The sequence below is a fragment of the Budorcas taxicolor genome, chromosome 5 (assembly GCF_023091745.1).
Source record: "Budorcas taxicolor isolate Tak-1 chromosome 5, Takin1.1, whole genome shotgun sequence".
NCBI classification, from domain to species: domain Eukaryota; kingdom Metazoa; phylum Chordata; class Mammalia; order Artiodactyla; family Bovidae; genus Budorcas; species Budorcas taxicolor.
In genome coordinates this window covers 72,739,589-72,757,282 of record NC_068914.1, presented here as the reverse complement: position 1 = coordinate 72,757,282, position 17,694 = coordinate 72,739,589, and the positions used below count along the sequence as shown (strand labels likewise).

Genomic DNA, 17,694 nt, shown 5'->3' with positions numbered 1-17,694 from the left:
ACTTGAGAGTTTTTGTTTTGTTTTATTTTAGTGTATTTTTACAATCTAATTTGGATGATGGTGAAAACTGAAAATGCACTTCGAATCTTTGTCACCAATAGCACCTGATTACTTTATTTCCATGCAGCAGGGCTTTCCTGCCTGGTGCTGTTGTCAGCTCCTCAGCCTTTCTGGAGAAACAGACATTACCTCTACTTTGTGATAGTGGAGTGCCAGACACCTCCATTTTTAAGCCCAATTCAGGATTTTCATAAACATTTTGACAGTTGTCTAGATCAGTAGTTACTGAACAACTTTTTCTTTTTTTCTGTCTTCTTAAAGCAGTAAAAACCTTTCAAAAATGAAAATGTGGAAATGCATATAAAACAGATAAAAGCATGTCCTCTCTGGCAGAGCCCCCTGCCCTCTCAGATTGCTAGGCTGAGAGCTGCTGAATGAGATTTATTAAGCACAATGTGGTGTGTGGGCACTCTGCTGGATACCAGTGAGAAAATGAAGACAAGAAGGACTCTGGTTCCCTCTTCTAGGAGTTCACGGGTTCCTGGGGCATATGAGGGCCTTCGGACTTGGGAAGGACACAGAACAACCGTGTGCCTTCATTTTGGGGGGTCTGCATGTGTTGGGTTTTTGCTGGTTTTGTTCTGTAGTTGAGACTGTATTACACATACTGCTTTTTAGAGATTTATGGTATTTTTTAAACTATGGTAAAACACATAAAAGAATTTTTAAGCGTTTTAAAGTGTATAAATCAATGAAGTACCTTCACAATGTTCGGCAAGCCATCACCTCTCTAGTTCCAGAACTTTTTCTTTACCCTGAAGGAAACCAACCTAGTAACCCACAAAGCCAGCATCCCCCATCTTCTCCCCTCTGCAGCCCCTAATAACCACTAATATGCTTTCCGGATGCTTAATATGAATGGACTCGTACAATATGTGGCTTCTTTCAGTTAACACACTGTTTTCAAAGTTCATCCACACTGTAGTAGATATCAGCAGTTTATTCCTTTTTATAGCTGACTAATACTCCATCTGATGAGGGTACCACATTTTGTTTGTCCACTCTTTGTTGAGTGGACATTCGGGTTTCCACCTTTTGATGGTTGTGAATGGTGCTGTTAGGAACATTTGTGTACGAGTTTTTGTTTAAACACTTGCTTTCATTCTTTTGGGCCTATTGTACTGGGAGTGGAATTGCCAGGTTATATGGTGATTCAGTGTTTACCTTACTGAGGAGTCATCAAGCTGTTTTCCATATACAGGAGCTGTACTGGTTTGCGATCCTACTATCAGTGTATAGAGTTCCAGTTTCCTCTGACTCTGCACCAACATTTTCTTATGGCCTTCCTAGTGGGTGTAAAGTGGTATCTCATTGTGGTTTGGTTTCTGTTTGTTTTTGTTTTTCTTATCAAATGTGACTTTTATTTAGCTGACAAGCACTTTTCTACAGATGCACTCTTGGGACATCACATGGCAAAAACAGAAGTTTTTTTTCCTTTAGTTTTTTTCCCCTTCTTTTTTTACCTTACTAAAAATGAGATTGGTCCTAAAAATATAGAAAGAAATATAAATTCACCAAAAAAACTGTACATTATCAGAAAGTCACTAAAACACCACATTTAGTTATATGTGGTTTTGGTTTACATTTGAATTTGAAATTCATTTGCATTTGATATGATGTTGACCAGCTTTTCATGTACTTTTGGGTCATTTGTATATCTTTTTTGGAGAAATGTCCATTCAAATCATTTGCTCATTTTAAAATTATTTTTTGTCATCAGTTTTTAAGAGTGAGTTCTTTACGCATTCTGGATGCAAGACTGTTATTAGATGCATGATTTTTGAATACTTTCTCTCATTCTGTAGGCTCTCTTCACGCTGTCTTGACATTATCCTTTGAGACACAAAAGTCTTTTTAATTTGGTGAAGGCCAATTCATCTATTTTTCTTTTGTTGCTTGTGTTTTAGATGTCATATCTAGGAGCCCATTGCCAAATCCAAGGTCATGAAGATTTACCCTTATTTTCATTAAAAAATTTTTAGAATATAAACTTTAGCTCCTGTATTTTGGTCTTTGACTTACATTGAGTTAATTACGTTACTTACATTATGTAATAACTTACATTAATTAATCTTGGTGTGTGGTGTGAAGGGTCTGAGTTCATTCTTTTGCATGTGGATTTCTGTTTGTTGAAGACTAGTCTTCCCACCCCCAAAATGTTTTAGAAATGGAAAATCAGTTGATGATATATAGATCTGTTTCTGGACTCTCAATTCTGTTTCATTGATTTATAGTCCGTACTTAGGCCAGTTTCATTCTGTTTTGATAGCTGTAGCTTTGTAGTAAGTTTGAATCAGGTAATGTGAGTCCTCCAACTTTGTTCTCTTTCTTTTCCCTCTCCCAAGATCATCCTGGCTTTTCAGGGTCACAGAGTTGTGTAGAATTGTGGTCTTTGTTCTATCCCAAGAAAGCTGTAGGGAGTTTGGATATGGTCCAAGGAAGAAGAATTAAAATGATCACAGGTTGTAATAGGCTGTTCTCATCAGTTTGGGCTGTGTGATGGATGCTGTCATCTGGAAAGAGGAGGGCTCAGACGCAGCTATGATCAAGTTGTAAAGTCATGAAGAGTAAGGGGGGAGGGGGCACAGGCTGTATTGGGCGCCAAATCTTAACTCTTGTGGAACTAGAAGGTTGCCCAGTGAAGTTTGGAAGAGGCAGGTTTAGTATCCCTTAACAGGACAATGTGCCACACTAAACTGATGAAACTTACCAACCCCAAGGAGTATATGTGTGTGTGTGTACATATAAGCCAAAAAACATAGATACTGTAGCTTTAAAACATCATGAACCTTCATGTACCAGGACAAATATGGGTGTTCTGGGCTGCCTTTTACCTTCTGAGGTTGGTGCCTCTACCTTGCCCCTCCCACAGCCTGTCCGCTGGTGATGTGGCCTGAAGGGCAGTGAGTTTAGCCACTTGGTTCTTGGGAATTTCTAGTTGTTGGGACAAAGGCCTTGACTGAGTGTCCTCCAGAGTATGCCATGGGCAGGAGAGAGGGGCCTGCGTGGGGCTCTCTGCTCAGACCCAGCGTGTTAGCAGCTCCATAATATGCAGCGAGACAGAGTCTGCCCAAGTCGGGACTTGTCAGCCTTCCTCCAAACACAGCCTGTCTCCCAAATTAAATTTGCTTTGATATTCTACCACAGACCACCTTCTCATCATACTTTGAAAACACGTTCAAATCCTGCCATAATGTCTTTGGTTCAGGTTTGACTAGCTTGTTCGTATCAAAATGCTGTGCTAGTGAGAATTTCACTCTGACCACTTTTAACCTGCATTTGTGACTCCTCTGTGACTGGCTTTCCTAATTGTGTTATTTCTAACTCTTCAGTCAGGAACACGGAGAGTGTTCGGTATGTACTGTTTATGTACATGTGTGTAGGCTGATTTCACCTGATGAGTCACTATGAAACAAGATTATAAATGGCTGTTATCAGTAGTCCAGATTCAGTTTTTCAGAGAAATCAAAAGCTAAATTTGTGATCTAGTGTACTAGAAAAGTTTTAGTAAATTCAGATTTTTTTGTGTGTGTGGCCATGCCGCGTGGCTTGCTGGAGCTTAGTTCCCTGACCAGAGATTAAACCTGGGCCCATGGCAGTGAAGTGCAGAGTCCTAGCCACTGGATTGCCAGAGAATCCCACAATTCAGATGTTTTTATATTTTTATGATCCCTTCGTTTCAATGAAAAATATTAACAGAAGACAGTTTAGAGACCAGTCTTTCTTGGGTCTTCCCTGATGGTCCAGTGGTTAAGAGTCTGCCGTGCAGTACAAGGGATGTGGGTTCGATCCCTGGTTGGGGAACTAAGATTGCACATGCCGCGGGGCAACTAAGCCCACCAGTAAATAAAAAAAAATTTTTTTAAATGATTTAAGACTAGTCTTTAAAGTTCAGAAAAAGGTATATGGAATTAAAGCAGAACTTCGCAGTGTTGAATCAGTGATCCAAGCAATGTGAATTTAAAAACAAACTAGATTCAGATTTCAGCTGGAGGATTTTGGAGCTCATCTGGTTCAGCCCCTTCTTTCTGGTTAATGATGAGGAAAATGATGTTCAGGAAGGTTAAAATGAGTTGCCCAAAACCACACAACTAGTTACTGGCAGAGCTGAGACTCAAACAGCAGTTCCTTGCTGTGGTCTTGCTGTAACCTGGCACTTCCTAATTAGTGGTTAGAGAGACATGTTGTATGTGAATGTGTTTACTTGAGTTTTACACTGAAGGGAGTGATTAAAATTTATTGAGTATCTCTTTGCTTCACATTTTTTGTCTCGTTGTTGTTCAGTTGCTATGTCCTACTCTTTGCAACCCCCGTGAACTGCAGCCTCCCTGTCCTTCACCATCTCCCAGAGCTTGCTTAAACTCATGTCCATTGAGTCCGTGATGCCATCCAGCCATCTCATCCTCTGTCACCCCCTTCTCCTCCTGTCCTCAATCTTTCCCAGCCTCAGGAGCTTTTCCACGGAGTTGGCTCATAAATCTCTTATTTCATGTAATTCTTACACAGTCCTGTGAGGTAATTAACAGCCCCACTTTTCAGATTAGGCAGCTGGGGTGTAGAAAGGTTACTGACTCGTTCAAGGTCATGTGACTGATAGAGCTGGTGTTTGAGCCCTGGGTCTGTGTGACCTGCTCCTTCCACGCTCCCCTGCTGTGGCTCTAGGGAGAGTAACAGAAACCTCGAAGGGGCGTGGGCAGTGGTGATGGCTATCACAGAAATACCCTTTTCAGACTTCTCACTGCCTTGCTAAAGAGCAGACCTGCACACAGATGCAGGCAGCCTTCTCGGAGGACCAGCAGCACTCTGCAGATGCGGGTTGATCTTCAAACCGCCTCTGTCACGTAAATGGCATTTTCTGGCTGGACTGCCGAGGCCCAGATAGAGCCAGGGACTTGCCCAATCCCTTATCACAAAGCCGCATGGCCCTGCTCCCAGTTCCGTTCTTCGTCCCGTCTAGCATAGATTTCACCACTTTTGTTCTTTCCTGTCTTACACCAAGATTGTTTAAGTACTTCCCAAAAATAATGAGCCACGTGTGGGTGTGCTCGTCCTCCAGGATGAATCACTGTGAAAGAGGCCATGAACCAGGGAAAGGGGAGCGCATGTCTGGGAGCAGGGGCTCTGCTTCCCCGGCTGCTAATTGACGGACTCCGAAGGGAGCTGCTTTTCCAGAGGCGGCCGCGGGTCTGGCTCGCGTGTCCCACTGTGCTCAGAATAGCCCTCTGGGAGTTGTTCGCTTTCCCTTCTGGCTTCCGAAAATAGCCCCGAGACCGTGCTCATCCGCAGCCGGCCGTCGGGGCGCGTGTGTTGAGAGGTGTGCATGCCGCGGGGACCCCTTTGTACCTGAATGTCCCCATTGATGGAGAGAGGAATGGGCGCTCGCGCTTGCTGATGAGTAGGCAGGACTCCAGCGTGAGTCAAAGGAGTTTGGGCTGAGTGTTCTGAGAGCTGCAGAAGTAAATTCAGTCAGCAAGAAGAATGACATTTAGAAGGAATTTACTTTTAAAATTCCTTTTGTGTTTGGGATCCTAGTCTAAAGGGTACCTGCTTTAAACTTCCTGCCTTTAAAATACGACACTCCCCAAGCCCTTCAGCAGAGAGCTGCGTGTCTTGGAATTTCTCCCAGAAGAAAAGGCTTTGATCAAATACTGTGGGGGGAAAGAAAAATCCCGCAGGCTGTGCGGTGAAGATCCATGCTGTCAGAGTACCTGTCTGAGGTCGCTCTCCTTTGTTTCCTCGGTGGGGATGGCGAGGATCGTGTCGTTTACAGAAAGCCTGCCGGAGTGGGGAGTTGGACGCAGAGATATTTCTATTCTGTCTTTGGATTTGAAAGGCCAGGAGATGCCTTTCAGTGTTTTAGAGGAAGAGACAAAGATAGACTGTTTACAGCCGAAAGGGGTGCGTTACAACAGGATAGTTTTTCACGGGACTGGTCATAAATGTCTCTTCTCCAGGGGCTGTAGTTTGAATATGTTCCCTCTTGGTATCCAGATAGTATGCGCGTAGTGTCCAGCCGGGGACTTGGGTCCCCCTGCACTTGCAGCCCCGATGGGTGAGCGCTGTGTGCAGCCCTGTGAGCCCCAGCCTCAGGACCCCGGTGGGTCGAGCCCAGAGGTCAGGGCTGGGTTAGTCTCCCGGGAGGCAGTGCTGGGGAGAGCCAGCTGCTGCTGTCTGTGCTATTCCTGTTAGGTGGATAAATAAAGGATTTCAGATTCCAGGGCTGCCGAACTGACTTTCAGAGGCACCAAATTCATTTACAGTAATTTCCTGTCAACAGTGCACACTTAGGGATAACACACACCCAGCCAAACTTGTTAGTCCCAGAGATGATTGCGTATACTATCTATTTGGGGGTGGGGGGAATATATATACATATATATATATATATATATATAGTGCTTTTTAAGTGATGATATCAAGGCCCTTTCAGAGTGGATTAGATTTATTGAGTACTTTCTGTACGTTGGCTCCCAGGTGGCGCTAGTGGTAAAGAACCTGCTTGCCAGCACAGAAGACATAAGAGACGCAGGTTCTGTCCCTGGGTTGGGAAGATCTGGAGAAGGGCATGGCAGCCCACTCCAGTATTCTTGCCTGGGAAATCTCATGGACAGGGGAGCCTGGCGGGCTACAATCCACAGGGTTGCAAAGAGTCATACACTAGTAAAGCGACATAGCATGCACCCATTCTGTGCATTAGCTTATTTAATCCTCACAGTGACTGTATGAAGTAGGCACTAATATTGCCCTCTTTGGAGGGTGTCTTTTTGCCCCTCTTGAAAGGGGTACCTGCTGGGAACTAAAGGGAGAAGGAGGTTGTTGGACCAGTCAGGGGAAGCTTGTCAAAGGAAGTGACGTTTAAGCTGAATTTTAAAGAACTTGTAAAAATTAGCCAGGAAAAAACCATTGCAGCAAAACCCTGTGTGAGAGAGCACGCACACTGCATTCAGGAAACTGTAGGCGTTTCTGGTGCAGAGAAAGGAGATGGGGTTGAAGATGGCTCTAAGAAGCGGTGGTGGTGGAAGGAGTATGTGGGGGAGGGGCCCTCTTGTCTCCCAGGGGACCGTGCTTGGCTCTCATCTTTAGGCGTCTAAATTCAAAGGAAAACCCTTTTCCCAGCCTCAAGACAGGTTCTTAAAGTGAGTCTAAGTCTAGAGTAGCCCCCCTCCTCCCAGTGGTGCAGTGGTAAAGAATCCACCTGCCAGTGAAAGAGACACGGGTTCACTCCCTGGGTCGGGAAGATCCCCTGGAGAAGAAGATGGCAACCCACTAATACTCTTGCCTGGGAAATCCCAGACAGAGGAGTCTGGCAGACTGCAGTGCATGGGGTCACAAAGTCAGACACAGCCTAGCTACTGAACAGCAACAACATACAACAGTCTAAAGCAGAGTTTAAAAGGTAGTTTCTTTGTTTCTTAAAGACATAAACTAGAGCAATTAGAGGAAAACGGCGGGGTAGGGGGACAGTTGCGGAGCAGAAAGCCTTGTCTGTGATCTGAATAGACAGGTGAAAAGGTTGGGCTTCCCCTGACGACGTCATCTCTGGCCCCATCCCTGTAAAAAGCACCTTGTTTTGGAACCACGAGTGTGCTAGGGGATTGTATTCTAACTCCAGAGAAGGACCTAGGCTAAGACCTCACACTGACATAAGTGTCCGCCCCCGAATTCCCCACAGCTCTGCTGTGTGCGTGTACCAGCTGCCTCCAAGCCAACTACACGTGTGAGACGGATGGGGCCTGCATGGTCTCCATTTTCAACCTGGACGGGATGGAGCACCACGTGCGGACCTGCATTCCCAAAGTGGAGCTGGTCCCCGCTGGGAAGCCCTTCTACTGCCTGAGCTCCGAGGACTTGCGCAACACACACTGCTGCTACACTGACTTCTGCAACAGGATCGACCTGAGGGTGCCCAGCGGTGAGTGGGCGCCCTTGTTGGACTGTTGGCTCGTCGTGGAGGTCGGGCACCCCTGTCGTTTCATCCTTCTCCACTACGCCCCCGCCCCTTTGTTGGAGGCTAGGTGAAGGCGCCTTTTGGATGCTCCCTGAGGTGACGTGGGAGGGCATTCCTCCCAATTCTGGTCTGTGGATCCCAGGAAAGGGAGACAGACTTGTCGAGTGCACCACAGAGGTGAAGGCCGCATTTTGGGTCGTGGCTGAGGAGCCATCAGCAGCTGGTGGGGAGTGGGAGAGCCAGCCAGAGATGCCCGTGGGAGGGTCTGGGGTGATCCTGGAGGAGGCAGCCCGTAAGCCCTGTGACGGTGATGGCAAAGGGGAAGAGGGACTCGGGCCTGGAGGATGGCGCTCTACGCTGGGGAGTGGTAGCCACCAGCCTTCACAGGTCCGCCACTTAAGAGGCGTGACTGGGGAGATCTGAGGAGGCGGGGAGAGACCGAGTCGAGCTTCAGGAGGCCATCACAAACGGAGGAGCAGAACCTGGTGTGTGCCTGGGGCATGGGGGTGGGAAGACACCATGAAACGCCGTGAAATTACCGAGCGGGCCGTGGCTCTGACCGTTGCAGCGGGTGCCATAACTAGAGAGGCTGGCATGTGAGAGCGTCCAGACAGATCCACCAGCCCAGTGAGGCCAGAGTGGGGAGAGGAAGGGGGCATCTCCACCTGGATGGAGGAGCCAGGGAGAGGGAGGCCTTGGCGGTCCCACGTTTTCACTCTCTTCTTTCCCTCTCCCCTCTCACCTGCCGCAGGTCATCTCAAGGAGCCTGAACACCCCTCCATGTGGGGCCCCGTGGAGCTGGTGGGCATCATTGCCGGCCCAGTGTTCCTCCTGTTTCTCATCATCATCATCGTTTTCCTTGTCATTAACTATCATCAGCGCGTCTATCACAACCGCCAGAGGCTGGACATGGAGGACCCCTCGTGTGAGATGTGTCTCTCCAAGGACAAGACGCTCCAGGACCTGGTCTACGACCTCTCCACGTCAGGGTCTGGCTCAGGTACCACCTCTTCAGGCCTCACGCCAGCCGTTAGCCTTCCTCACTGCCTCCCAGCACGATGGAACGTTCAGGAAGAAGCCTGGCCATTTGCTTTCAGAATTCCCCTTCTTTGGGAGTCTAGACATGTAATAAGATGATGGGGTTCACAGAAAATCTCTCATTCTCTGGAATTCCAAGGATCAGCTGCAAAACTCTCCCTTCCAGAGTCCCTGCCTCTCTTCAAGTCTTGTAACCATGCAGCTATTAAAATTCACCTGGTTCCGCCTGAGCAGCAGAGTGCTCAGTGTCAGGGCCTCTTTGGAGAAACTGGAGTGTGCCGGGTTCCTGCGAGGTGGTGGCAGCTAATCATTGATCTGTGAGCAACCGCAAGGGGAGTTTAAGGACACCGAGCAAGGCCAGAGAGCTGGGCTTGGGTAAATGATCGACTCGTAGCAGTTGCCCAAGGGTTTATGGTGGCAGTTGAAATAAAAGCAGCCAGGGCTTCCAGCATGGCGTCAGCACCACTTCCGGAGCTGCCTGTCGGTGACCGAGCCTTTCTTAGGTGGGCCTCGATGTAAGACTAGAACTTAGGGTAAGGACCGTTGGGTGGCTCCGGTCTCGGAGGAGAGCGGAGCCAGCTAGCAGATGCGGCTGTGAGTACAAAGCAGCCTTTTTAGGAAGATAAATAATTATTTTAGTGACAGTGGTATTCTGTTCTTATGGGGGAAAATGTGGATACAAAGGCCCCTGTTGCCATTCCAGCTCAAACCTACAGGCTCATGTCCGTGAGAGTTCCACGTGTGTTGGTGTATGTTTTTTCAGCCCATGACAGACTCTTCTGTGGGGAAATTATGCCATCAGTCATGGCCAGACATCCCTTCTTGAGCACAGGAATACTTTGAGCTCTGACATCTTCTGAATTTCTGTGGTTTTGCCTTTATTAAGCTCTGCAGTAGAGAGTGCCAAGATGATGGATATATTTAAAAGCTGCATATTTTTAGGAAGAGAGAAAATACATGGCTTGTTCTTTGCTGAAAGAGGGTAGGGCAGTGGTTAGAACTGACTGGCTCTGTGACTTGATTTGCTGCTGGAGGAGGGTCGCTCGGGTTTTCTGGAGTCTTTTTTTTTTTTTTAAGACTCGGATTAGCTGAGGTGAGGGCAGGTCTAGGGTGGTTACTCTATCATCTGGAGTGAAATGATGAGTAACTGTTTCTCTCTGGTTGGTTTCGTCCACTCAGTTCAGAATATGCAAAGCTTCCAAGGTGCTGGGGTTTTAATCCTGTGGCCTTTAAGTAATAAGTCCTTGCTGCTTGTGTAACCTTCAGTTCACACTAACAAGAGTGTGTTGAGCATCCTGTGGGTGATACAGAGTAAACAAGATGAGCAAGAGGCCAAGCCGGGACTGGATAGAAGAGATTGTGGGGAAGGATCTCACAGAGGAGGTCATGTTTGAAGGGGTCCTGCGTTGGAAGTTTTGAGAGTGGGAAGAGGGCAGGAAACATTCCAGGCCACCGGAAAACCCTTGCACGAGAGCACAAAAAGACAGAAATGTTCACTGAGTGTTTAGGGAATGATCCAGAGGCCAGCTTGTTGTCCAGGCCCTGGTGGGAAAATACTTGGGCTGTGCTTTGTCTGGTGAGGGGAGAGGCAGCTACCGAAGGCTGTCGTGTGAGAAAGCGTGTGCTCATGTTTTCCTGCGGAAAGAACTCTGGCAGTGGTGTGAAGGGTGGATTCATCCATCCAGCAGTCCCCTGTTAGGGAGGGCAGGGTGAGGCTGGCTGTGCGGGGTGTGTGGGGCGAGCCAGATCAGAGGGGAGGCAGAGAGACTGCTGGAAGTCCTCCAGAGGAGGTCAGAATGGGTCAGGAGGGCCGAGAGAGGAGGGGGCCAAATTGAGAAGCATTTGGCGGCTCTGTGCTGTGGGAGTTAGAGGCATAAACTCTGGAGTCAGTCTTACGTGCTTTGCCATTTACAGCTTGTATGAATTCCAGTAAATAACTTAACCTTCCCCTTTGAGGCTTAGTTTTCTCATTTGTAAAATGGGCATAATAATAACACCTGCCTTATGGGTGGTTGTGAGGAAATGAGGTCATTTATGCAAGCGCCGCATGCATAGCAAACATGCAGTAAATAGCTTGGGGTTGATAACACTTGGATTTGTTCAGTCAAGGAGAGGGAGAGAGAGTCAGTCACGAAGGTGGAGCTGACTGGAGAGGGAGGGAGACACTCCTTGCACGGATCAAATGAGGTGATAAATGAGTCCTATAAAGACAGTGAAATTAATCTGAGAACCATCCTGGGCAGTCGTCCGCCCGCCAGTCCTGCTGCATCTGGAGCTCTTGTGAGCAGAACTGTGATCCCTTTGGAGAGCGGTGGGAACTTGGTGTGCCCTGAGCTCTGGTGGGCTTTCATGGGCCACGCAGCACTGCCCTCTAGTGGCCACTGAGCAGAGCAGCCAGAGGCGCTCTGCTCACTCAGCCCCTTGACTTTGCTCTTCCACATAAAGCGGCTGTGGGTGGCCTGGCCCACGAGAGGCTGGCTGAAGAGTTAGTAAATCCGGTTAGACCATTAGATCTGTCGTCCATACTAGCTGGGAGGAGAACCTGCGTAGATGAGGAACAGCTAATCATATGCCTTCCCCCGTCGGGGCTCCCGAGCTCTCCGTGGTCAGTGGGCCACTGTAGCATGGAGGCGCTGTGGGAAGCATGGAGGCGCTGTGGGAGGGAAGGGCTTCTCCAGGGTGGCAGTGAGTGGGAGCTGCAGAGGTCAGCAGATGTACACAGTGTCGGCTTTCTGTCCCTTCTCTGGTCCCCAGGGCTACCCCTCTTCGTCCAGCGCACAGTGGCCCGGACCATCGTCTTACAGGAGATTATTGGCAAGGGCCGGTTTGGAGAAGTGTGGCGCGGCCGCTGGCGGGGCGGTGATGTGGCTGTGAAAATATTCTCTTCTCGGGAGGAACGGTCTTGGTTCCGGGAAGCAGAGATATACCAGACAGTCATGCTTCGCCATGAAAACATCCTTGGGTTCATCGCCGCTGACAATAAAGGTAAAGGGCTGGGCTTACAGACAAGGTGTGCCAGAGCCCACCACCGGCTCGGTGGAGGGATGACTGGGGAGCCTGAACACACACGAGACAGCACAGTTCTATTTGCCTTCGCAGTTGCTCCCCGTAGAACGAGAATAAGAGTAAGGCAGTGGTTTTCAAACTTTGCTTCTACGAAAAGCTTGTACTGAAATCCAGGTTACTAAGCCAGTAAACAAGCAGTTATTAACCAGGTGAATAAGCCCTCATCCTACCTGCTCACTCTCCCTTCTGTGATACCCCCAAACCCACCTCCAGGGTAATCCCTAGAGGAGCGTCAGTAAACTTAACCTTGAAAACAACTGGAAGGAAGAAGGGAAGCTTCAACCCCTGCAAGGAAAGGACAGCCCCAGGAAAGCCTGTGGCCCACACTCCTTGGCAGAGCAGCATCACGCGCCTCGTTGCAGTGGAGCAGGCGCCCCCGAGGCACAGCCTGCCTCTCCGCGCTGCCCCACCGCGGCCTTCAGGCTCAGCTTTTGATCCGCTTGTATCTGAGGTTCCTTGTTTCCTCCTCCCTCCTCCGCTGGTTTTGCTCTAGTTTTTTGAGTCTCTCTCATGTGCCCAGGCATGTACTCATTTTTAAGAGCCTCATGGACTAGCAAAAGAGAAAAGTAAACTAATGGTTGATTATAGGAAGTAATCAAACAACAGGTATTCTGGTGAGTGCAAAATGGGGGTGAGATGGGGGTCACGGAGATCATACCTGGGCTTAATTGAGGCAGAGGTGGCAGGGAGTTGGTCAGAAAGAAAAACCAATGAAAAGAGAAGTCCAAACATGTGCAGAGAGGTAATGTCTTTGGGAAGCTGCAGGTGACTCAGAACATTCCAGCCAGAGACATGGGTGGAAAGGTGGCGGAGGCCAGGTTATGGAGAGCCATTTTGAGAGGATTGTATTTTATTTTAGAGAGAGGGTAGTAATTGACATTTCATTCGTTGACTCAGTGATATTCATTGGCTACTGTCTGGTCCTGGGGTCGTCACACAGAAGACCAAGGCACAGTTCCTGCCTGTACAGTGCCCAGGAGGAGAGGACAGCTGGCACCTGGGCAGGCAGCGCACTTAAGACAGAAAGACCGTGGGTGGTGGTGTCTGCATTTTAGAAGTGTCTCTGGCAGTCAGGACACGGTTCATTCGCTCCGTGGTCCAGCAATTTTAGAAGTCGCTGCTGGCAGAGGCTACGGAAGATGCTAAGTGTTTGTTTTTCTGTCCTAAATCAACAGCAGGCTGCTTGTTTCTCACATTGCTGTGGGGGTTGTAGAGGCCTCAGCTGCCCCCAGGCTGAAGAGCCTTGACCTCTCATGCAAGGGAAGGGAGAATTCCTTGCTCATTCCGAGTAAGCTTGGTGCTTTTTAAAACATTTACCTTTTGATGATTAGTTTAAATCTGACGTGTATTTTAAAGGCTCAAAAAGACGTCTTCCCTTTTAACTTATAAGCAGGGTCCTCTGGACCTCAGGGATGTGTTTGATGGACCCCTTGCTCATAATCAGAGAAGCAAAGGTTGGTGCCTTCCCAGGAACCACTCCCTGTATTGATTCTGGCAGCTCGTGTGAGTAGGATCTGGCTGTTGAAACCCACATCAAGGCCAGGGGAGGAGAAAGAGCAGGCTCCTTTGTTCTTGTCTTTTTAGCATGATATGTTTAGTGTAAGGCCCTAGAACTAGGGCCAGCCTGGAATTTGGGAGATCTCGACCCAATTTCCAGTCTTCATATTGACAGTAGCACAAGCTCATTAGATTACCAGCTTTGGTTTTCCTTTGTCTCCCTCCCTACCCCCCTCCCTCCCTCCCCCTGGACACTGCACACCCCCAGCCCCTTGGATGAAAGTGTGTGCTCACTGCCTCCCATTGCTCTTCCGAGGCTAAGATGATAAGATTCGATCCCTCTCTGGAATCCTTGGAAAGTGTCCTCTTCATGTATTGAAAAGCATTTTTGGCCCGGAACACAGTAATGCACAAAGGAGCTCTTTCCTCCTCTCATGGAGAGCTCATAGCCTGGTAAGAGCAGTGGGCTTCAGAGAAGTGCTGCAGATGGGCCCGGCGCTGGGGCTGGGCTGTGCTCGAAGGGTCTTGGAGCGCAGCGGAGGGCCTGCGAAGCCTTCCTCCTTGATGGGGAGGACACAGGCAGTCATGGTTTTGATGAGCGGGTCTTGTCAGGATCAGAAGCAAAAGAAACAGATGTCCCTGTTACTCCCCCTAAGCACGTGCTACCTCTTCTTCTGAAGGCCTCACATTTCACATCTGGAATAGGGGAGGTGTGGTTCAGAATCCTACAGCCCCCTTCCGGAAGGGAGCAGGTCTAAGTAAGAAAAGCTGTTCCTCTTCTCTTCCTGGAGCCCAAAGCTGTGGGCGGCTGTAGATGGCAAGGGCGCCGAGGGGCCTCGGAGGTGTGGGGGCGAAGAGCAGGGACTCGGGGATCACGGGGGGTGTGCGTGGCACATACACTCTTCCTCGCCACCCTTGCCCTTTTTGCTGGTAGTTGTGCCTTTTCTGGAACTCCTCTGTGGTCCTCCGCAGATAACGGCACCTGGACACAGCTGTGGCTCGTGTCGGACTATCACGAGCACGGCTCCCTGTTTGACTATCTGAACCGGTACACGGTGACCATCGAGGGGATGATCAAGCTGGCCTTGTCGGCCGCCAGCGGGCTGGCACACCTGCATATGGAGATCGTGGGCACCCAAGGTGAGCGGGCCTGCTCGGCGGCCGTCCGGTCCCCGCCGAGCTGCTGGGACTCCTGTGCACTGAGCAGGCTGGGGCTGGGCCTCAGGAGCGGGGGTATGGTCTACGGGAGAGGAGTTTGAGCTTCACTTGAGCAAGAACGAGAGGTGCCTCTGCCTTTAGAGCTTCCTGAGGGAGTCCTGTGGGAAATGTTGGCTGTTTGTTCCCCGTGTCCTGGTGTGGTTGTTGGTTGGGGAGCTGGTGTTAACTGAGAGATCGTCTCAGACGCCCACAGTTCACAGGTGAATGACGAGACTGAAAAGGTGGGTTGAACCAGTGTGCCGAGATTCAGTTTAGTGAGTGCACGCGCTCATCGTTGGGTCAGCTGGATGGTTGGACACTGGGCTCTACTATCTGGGAGGATTCTCCTGGAGGAACACTGCCTCGGGAGTCCCTGCTTGTTGACTGGCATCAGCCTTTTGGGAGCTCCAGGTCTTGGCAGGTGGCACGTTGCTTCCTGGTGCATGGTCAATTGGGCAGGAGCTCTTTCTGTCTGTGATCAGAAACCAGCCGTGAGAGTTTGACACTATCCCTAGACTCTGCAGAGAAAGTAGTGGGTCTTACCTCCCCTGTTTGGTTCTGAGAACCTAGCCAGTGCAGCAGCTTTTTCTCAAGTCCTTGACTGTTCTGTACAGGAGTATATGAGTTCAGGGAAGGTGAGCAGCGATAGCATTCATAAAGTAATGTTAGCTAATCCTCACGCCCTTCTAAGCGCTTGACTCACCTACATTAATATATGTAACTTTCACAACATTCCCGTGAAGTACTGGTGTTTGGGCTTCCCAGGTGGTGCTAGTGGTAAAGAACCTGCCTGCCAATGCAGGAGACATCAGAGACGTGGGTTCAGTCCCCGGATCGGCATGGAGGAAGGCATGGCAGCCCACTCCAGTATGCTTGCCTGGAGAATCCCATGGATAGAGGAGCCTGGTGGGCTGCAGTCCATAGTGTCCCAAAGAGTCTGACATGACTGAAGCAACTCGGCATGCATGCACACACTGGCGTTTACTCTCATTTTATGGATGAGACGACCAGTGTATAGACAGATTGTTGCATTTACAGGGTTACTGGGTTAGTGGGGGGCAAAACCAGAACTGAAACCTACATATCCAGCTGCAGAGACTATGCTTTAAATGCTTATGCCATCTTTCTCTAAAGATCCTTGTTTTTCTCCTCCACCAGGGAAACCTGGAATTGCTCATCGAGACTTAAAGTCAAAGAACATCCTGGTGAAGAAAAATGGCATGTGTGCCATCGCAGACCTGGGTCTGGCTGTCCGTCACGATGCAGTCACGGACACCATTGACATTGCCCCTAACCAGAGGGTGGGAACTAAACGGTAGGAAGGTCCAGGGCCTATGCCCTTGCCCAATACTTGTACTGAGTAGCCCATGTGTGCCCTTGCCCATGTGCGCGGGAGAAGGAGTGTGGTCTCATCAGCTGGCGGTTGCACTGAACTCCTGCCCCCACACTGGAAAGCCACACAGGTTGCATGGAGCAGTTGCAAGTGCTGGCAGCATACCTCCATAGGACCGTATGCCCACAGGCACCGGTGCATTGGGCAGGCGAGGCAGCGGAGAAAGGGAGCTTGGAGCAAGGTTTGGAAGGGGACCAGGCGCCAGGCTTGGCTAGTGGGAAGGGAGAGTGCAGTCTGAAGGGGTGGCCTGTGCAGGACCCCTGAGGAGGCAGAGTGCATGTTTTGCTTGGGCTGTAGAGATCAGTTTCATCTAGCAAGAACAGAGGTGCTCCAGCGTAGAAAATAAGGGGCCCCCATCAGGACTGGGCCTCCCTCCTGCTTCATAGAAAAGGAAAGTAAGAAATAAGGGACAAGGACTTCCCTGGTGGTCCTGGGGCTAAGACTCCACGTTCCCTGCAGGGGGCCCAGGTTTGATCCCTGGTCGGGGAGCTAGATCCCGCATGCCTCAACTAAGAGTTTGCATGCCACAACAAAGATCAGAGATCCCGTGTGCCTCAACCAAGACCCAGCATAACCTAATAAGTAACTAAATATTTAGAAAAAGAACTAAGGGACAGGGACTCCCCTACTGGTCCAGGGAATCTGCCCCTCATTGCAGGTGGCACAGGTTTGATCCCTGATCGGGGAACTAAGACCCCACATGCCATGCAGCTTGGCAAAAACTTAAAAAAAAAAAAGCAATGAATGAATGCAAAACATGGGAGTTTGCAGTGAGAAGAATCCGTCACTTCCTCCTCCCCAGGGGCCAGTCTTGGGTGATGGCTTTCCCACCTTCAGGGGGCCCTTGAACCAGTGCTTTGAGTCGGAAAAGAAGTCATTGTTTTCCATGCATGACCACATTTCCTTTGCTGTTGCAGATACATGGCCCCTGAAGTACTTGATGAAACCATCAACATGAAGCACTTTGACTCCTTTAAATGTGCTGACATCTATGCCCTCGGTCTTGTGTACTGGGAGATTGCTCGAAGATGCAACTCTGGAGGTACCGTTCTTCCTGCCTTCCCTGCTCCTACCTCCCAGTCCAGAGTGCCGGGCCACCTGAGAGCCTAGGTTTTGACTGCAGCCTCCTTTCTTTACACAGCTTGTCGGATGCCTCATGTTAGCGCGAGTCACACGTAGGATTCTCATCCAGGAGGAGGGAGGCGACCTGGGAGCAGCAGTGGCTAAGAGTGTGTTTACTCTTGTTTTATGTTGTGGTGACCATCCCAGAGGCTGTCTTTAGTGGTCTGTTGAGGTTGGGAAAGCCCTGGGCAGGAATAGCACAGGACTAATGCAGGGGGTCTCCTTCACACAGAAGGCAGGGTATTCTGACGCACTGGCTCTCAAGCCACATACCTGGGGAACGTGGGGTTTTATTGATAATGGTGATTTCTCAATTCATAGGAGAAAGCTTACTAACACACAGAATTTTTTCTTCTGCAATATTTTCTTAAAT

General features: G+C 49.3%; 1 protein-coding gene across 1 annotated transcript in view; it reads left to right on the top strand.

Moving 5' to 3' along the window:
* ACVR1B (activin A receptor type 1B) overlaps positions 1 to 17,694 on the top strand; it is a 32,116-nt gene that overhangs the window by 9,242 nt on the left and 5,180 nt on the right. Inside the window, exons 2-7 of the mRNA XM_052641337.1 lie at positions 7,733 to 7,972; positions 8,760 to 9,008; positions 11,801 to 12,031; positions 14,582 to 14,749; positions 15,965 to 16,121; positions 17,117 to 17,241. Coding sequence (XP_052497297.1) covers positions 7,733 to 7,972; positions 8,760 to 9,008; positions 11,801 to 12,031; positions 14,582 to 14,749; positions 15,965 to 16,121; positions 17,117 to 17,241 — 1,170 coding nt within the window. The remainder of the gene's footprint in view (positions 1 to 7,732; positions 7,973 to 8,759; positions 9,009 to 11,800; positions 12,032 to 14,581; positions 14,750 to 15,964; positions 16,122 to 17,116; positions 17,242 to 17,694) is intronic.